Source organism: Fukomys damarensis, unplaced genomic scaffold, assembly GCF_012274545.1.
Source record: "Fukomys damarensis isolate Sample0158 unplaced genomic scaffold, DMR_v1.0_HiC HiC_scaffold_4, whole genome shotgun sequence".
Classification (NCBI taxonomy): domain Eukaryota; kingdom Metazoa; phylum Chordata; class Mammalia; order Rodentia; family Bathyergidae; genus Fukomys; species Fukomys damarensis.
The window spans coordinates 24,667,910-24,673,296 of record NW_022900916.1 but is presented as its reverse complement, the minus strand read 5'-3'; the positions used below and the strand labels follow the sequence as shown (position 1 = coordinate 24,673,296).

The window sequence follows — 5,387 nt, the reverse complement described above, 5'->3', positions numbered from 1 at the left end:
CACTTAATAAAATTATAAATATCAATCACATATAAATTAACTCAAATTTCACATAGTTAAATTATCAATAAATTAAAAATAATTAAAATAGTGTCCTAACACTCATACAGTCAGTTCTTCGTAGAGAACAAGATAAGGTAGATACTCAGTGGACAGGACATGTTTTCTGACCATAGGAAGAAATGCCCATGAACTGATCATATTAGATGTCTCAGTCCAACTCTGAGCCTGCTTTCCGAATAGGCCTCAGACTATTCTGCAGGAATTCTTCAAGGCTGCACAGAACAATGTGAACTATCAAAAACTTCTGAGTCTCATTCTGTGACTCCAGCTCCTTCAGCAGGGTGGCATTTTCAGTTGGGCTAGGGAAAACTGTCTGTTCTGTACTGCTTACCTGAAAGAAAAAGAAAACAAAGAAGATTAAATGACCACACCCTGCACATATCCTTTGTAATGGAGGGATGCTCTGGGCTGTGGGAAGATGTTTAAATTTGAGGTGAATGAGGCTAATTGGGGTCACCAGCCCTGACTCACCCAGGTTGCAGGAGGTGTTTTGCTCTAAGCCTACCCTGAGAAGGACTGTTTCACAGTGACTGAATTCTAATCATCCCTCTGCTGTTTCCTATTAGATGGCAAACATCCAACGGGCAGACCTTATTTGTCTTCCCTCCTGTTATCCAGAGCAGTATTAGCAGTTGTTATTCAGTCGATGAATGAAGAACTCATAGCTGAAGGCAATTTAATAGATTCTAAATCTAGTACTTTCCTCCAGTTTTCCTCTATCTATTCAGTACTTGTTGAGTGCACTGATCTGGTGGTGACCAGAAACACCTTTTTATAGAGCCACTAACATGGTGATAAGTAGCTTGTGGAAGGCCTTGCACTCCAAGTGTGGTCTTGGAGTAGAGCAGTACTGGCATTACTAGGGAGTGCCTTAGACATGAATCTCAGGCCCAACCCCAGACCTGGTAAATCAGACCACAAGGAAACAAGATCTCAGGAGACTCCTGTGCACAAAAAGATATGATGAGGTGTGGTTTAAGGCAAACAACTATAAGTTGCAGAGGGAAAATTAACACCCAGAGTTTCCTTCCAGGACCCTTTCACTGCACTTTGTTTGTCTCATTCACTTTCTGAGACAAAACCCTTCCCATTATCTTCGATTTAATAGCATGCTGGTGGTGGCTAAAGCCCTTCATCCCTACTTTTCCAGTTCTTAGCCTTAGACCGTTTCGCCACATTAATGTTCTGGCAACAAGAATGTCACTTGCCTGTGACTAAAATATTAAAATCATTTTTGTGAACTCTTCTTTTATAATGGCTCACCAAGTGGGGTTAAATATGCTTCCTTCTATACAGATTTTTTTTCTATCTCTTCAGATATTAGAAATTGATGTTTAAATTCATGTAGTTTAATACAGTATTTTAAATACAGTTATCAATATTCTTTGCAGAAGAGATCCAAAAAATGTTTAACTATTAGGAAGCATTTTTTGTACTCTTTCATTAGAATGTAGCCATCTTTGTCAAAGTAGCATTGTATCCCTGAGTTTTCAGGTGCTTTCCTTGAGCTTCTCTTTTCCTTGCCCTGTGAGAGATGAGAAACACTCACCTTAGCTTTCATGAACAGACTCAAGCTTTTGACACCACTGTATACTTTTTCAGCTTTTTCATTTTCAGAGTCACTCTGAAGCTTGTTCTGCATGTACTGCAGGTAGATCTGGAACTTCAGAAGACCAGTGATGATTTTTAAGTGGCATGTTTCCTATGAAAAGAGATGATAGGGAAATTGGTTATGCTAGGAGACAAGAATCAATTTGAAAACTTAAACTTCCTGTAATTCAGCATCTTCTTCCTCTAGAAAATTAGGCATCATCTCTTAGGAAACTGGACAGCATCATCAGCTGTCTTGTTTTAAATATCTGAACAGTTAGATACCATTACTGACTTTTACCTAAAGCCCAACAGAAGCAAGAATGTAACAGTGAGGGTCTTTTTCTGACTCCCCCTTGATGCTCTGCCTGCACTCCTATCCTTGTCATTATTGACTTGAATTTCCTTTTATGGAATAATCAGAATTCAGTGCAAGTTATCTCACTGTCAGGAAGGAGAGGTATGTGGAGAATGAACTCAGTGGGGAGGATGGGCCTGGATCCTGCCAGTGGCAGCCAAAGAGAAGATCCTTCCCCAGTCACCTTAGTAAGGATGAAATAGCTAATCTTGCTGGGGTTTCTGACATTTGACATTTGTGAAAAGTCTCAACATGCCAGGCCTGGAGGCACACACCTGTAATCCCATTACTTGGGAGGCTGAGACAGGAGTATTGCCATGCGCTCCAGGCCAGCCTGGGGCTACACAGTGAGTTCAAGGCAAGCCTGAACTGCATAGTGAGATCTTTTCTCAAAAAAAAAAAAAAAAAAATCCCCACACATAATGAAAATTCCTGCCTGTTCAAAAATAAATTGCCTTTAAAAAAAAAAGTTATGGGGCCAGGTATTTAGCTCAGTGGTTCTGCCAACTGCCTCGCAAGTACAAGTTTCTGAGTTTGATCCCTAGTACCAAAAAAGAAAAAAAAGTTATGTTGGCTTCTTCATGGACCTCATGTAATATTCTATCACTGTTTTTGTTGCCTGCCCAGGCCTACATATTTGCAGGCATTGCATGCAATAGGGAGAACTTTAGCTAAAAGTAAATGTGAGCCATTCATACCCAGTTGTATCCATTGTAGAAGCATCCATCTTCTATTTCTATCGTTGGGAGGTTCAGGTTGTTTAAGGTGGCCCTTTCCTCCTCTACGCAATTGGCATTATGTTTGCACAACTAGGAAAGAATAGCAGAATTGTTGTCATTTAAGTGCCCCTAAAACTAACACCACTAGAGGGCCAATTCATGTTCTACTACAGTCAGGAAAGTCTCCTTTACAAAAAGGAAGTCACAACTATTGGCATCTTGGCAAGCAAAGTCTAGTGGAATTAGTTGGGTTCAATCACAGGTTCACCTGGAACTCTAGGCTTGTTCTTTATTCTAAATCTCAGTTTCTTCATTTCCAAATTGAGAATCATTAAATATTTCCCTTGCATGTTTCTTTAGATATCAGATATACTTTTTATATATAAAGTGCATAGCATGTATTTGGTACTTCATAAGTGATAACAATTTTCATGATAACTTAGGACAAATAGAATTTAAGCCATAGACTGTTCCACCTGGAAGGACCTGTGAGATTATCTAGTCCAACTCCATAATTTTACAGATAAGAGCAGAAATGGTAGAGAATTTGCCCAAAATCATTGAGCTTAGTGATGAGAATTCTGGCTCCCAATCCTCTCTCTCTATCTTTTCTTTCCTTTCTATCAAACACAGCCAAAATACTTTGCATATAAAATTGGGAGATGCTTTAACCTACTTACAACTTTGCCTTTCTGATGGGCCCTAAGGTAGCATTTTGGCTAGAATGACCCTGGAGAGTCCTAACCACTAAATTCATGTAATCTAAAAATAGTGCATCTGCTTGAGAAGTTGAACATTCATTTTAGTGGCATTTTTATAATCCTCCCAAAGTCTAGGGAACAAAATGAACATTGGTTGACCTTACTTTTCAGTCAGAGAACAGGAATCTCTGACCATTCTGTTTAAGTGTGAAGTTAAGAATGGGTGAAGGAATATGAGTTCCAGCTCCATTCTGTATTTTTCAGAAAGTGAAGAAACCACCAGCAAAGAAGAAATACAGAACACAATCTAGTCTAATCTGGCCCAGAACCCAGCAAAGAACTCCCAACACTTGAGGCCCTTGTCCATACTGGGGCAAGGAGCATGAATGAATGCCCACATGGGGGCCTACATCCCCATCATCAAGTTACCCACCTCACTTTTCAGTTCCTGGACATCGTAGAGGACTAGTGTAAACAGTCGAAAGGCTTGTGAAGCAGAGGTTGTTGGCTTACTCCGCGTCGTATCATCTGTGAAATCTTTCAGAACTTGTGAGGTGGGGGCGGCAGTAACTGTTACCAGGAGCAGCCCCAAGAAGGCAAGTGGACTGAAGGTGCCTGTGCCGAGGGAAAGGGAGAGTAGCCAGTGAGCTGACAGCACAGCTGGGAGCCTGCTGTTGGAGCTGGCCGGATGCCAGCCCTCACTCAGCCACACACCTCCCTCACACGGGAGGAGCACCACCAGCCAGCGCCTGCAGGCTAGGGATTTCCTTCACTTACTTGTGGAGAGAAACTTCATAGCTGTTCCTGGAGGGCAGATGGAGGGCAAGACAGAACTAGTTCTGTTTCCTTCCTGGTGGGCTCAGGAGCAGAATGAGCTTCAGACATCCCCTGTCTCATATTTATTGGGAGTCGACACTCTAATTTTGAGACTCATGGGAAAATCCCACATTTGATAAAATCTTTGTTGGAGAATGGGGGTGGGGCCAGAGTGGGTGGGGCTGATTGGAAACCTCATTAAGATTGTGCAAAATGTGACGTCGTTTAGCATCGAAAAGAATCACAACTGTGGAAAAAAAGTGTGGCTTAGGTCATCACTGAGGCTGCCCTAAGAATAAGGATCCCTCTTCCTTTACTTTCTTTTTTTTTTCTTCTAGTGACTCAGCACTTTAGAATGTCTTGAGAAAGTAAAGTTGAAGTCATGTACAATGTCTTACGAGGAGGGAAAAACAGAAGCTAAAACTGGCTGTGATTTTTCAAAAACAACACTTTGATTTCCAGACAGAGATGCTAAAATTTAGTATTCCAACTTTTTCATATTTGTAAAATACCTAAGATGTTTTGATTTAAGTTTTGCTACATCAAACCATAGACCCTTAAACCTGAGGTCACACAGAAGATATTACTACTAGTCATTTCCTTACTTTATTACCTGGCTCTCTCCATGAACAGCTATTGCATAACTGCCTGGCTACCTCAAATTCTATGCAGTTATTTTAGAAGGCTCCATGTGTGCTGCACATGCATAAAAGACACCTTTTTTGTACTAAACACCCAATGCCAGTTTCCTCCTCACCTGTTTTCAGCTCACTTCGCGGAGGTTCACTGCTACCTTCTCTCCCCCTAGTGGCCTCCTGGAGAATCGCCTGGTAAGGACTTTGATCGCTGTGCCACAGTTAGTTGTCCATAGTGTGGCCGAGTCTCTCCACTACTGCCAGCCGTCCTGGGATCCCGCTGCCCTAGGGCACTTTGAAGTGCCCAGATGGATGCTGGGCTTCCTGGAGCCCTCAAGTTGCTGAAGCCCACTTGGTTCAGGGTATGAATGGGGGAAAATACTATCACTTCTTTGATGAGGTGATCAGAGGAAGACCTTGTGGCATCTTCTCAAAACTCTTGTTGTATGACCAGATTTGAATCCAAAGGTGACATGAGACTTTAGGCTCTGATTCATGCCTTGTT

The 5,387-nt window shown here is 41.6% G+C and overlaps 1 protein-coding gene across 1 annotated transcript; it reads right to left on the bottom strand.

The window, feature by feature from the left end:
- Positions 1–211: 211 nt before the first annotated feature.
- Il6 (interleukin 6) lies at positions 212–4,273 on the bottom strand. Its single transcript, XM_010641123.2, has 5 exons — positions 4,209–4,273; positions 3,865–4,046; positions 2,710–2,820; positions 1,613–1,765; positions 212–394 (listed from the first exon to the last, which is right to left on the bottom strand). The coding sequence occupies exons 1-5, from the start codon at positions 4,225–4,227 to the stop codon at positions 212–214; spliced, it is 648 nt and encodes a 215-aa protein (XP_010639425.1). The 5' UTR covers positions 4,228–4,273.
- Positions 4,274–5,387: the final 1,114 nt, after the last annotated feature.

Coding starts and splice junctions, on each gene's coding strand:
- Il6 (XM_010641123.2), bottom strand. Junction 2,821..3,864: donor TCCAGGAACTGAAAAGTGAG/GTGGGTAACTTG, acceptor ATTCTTTCCTAG/TTGTGCAAACATAATGCCAA. Junction 1,766..2,709: donor TCTACAATGGATACAACTGG/GTATGAATGGCT, acceptor CTCTTTTCATAG/GAAACATGCCACTTAAAAAT.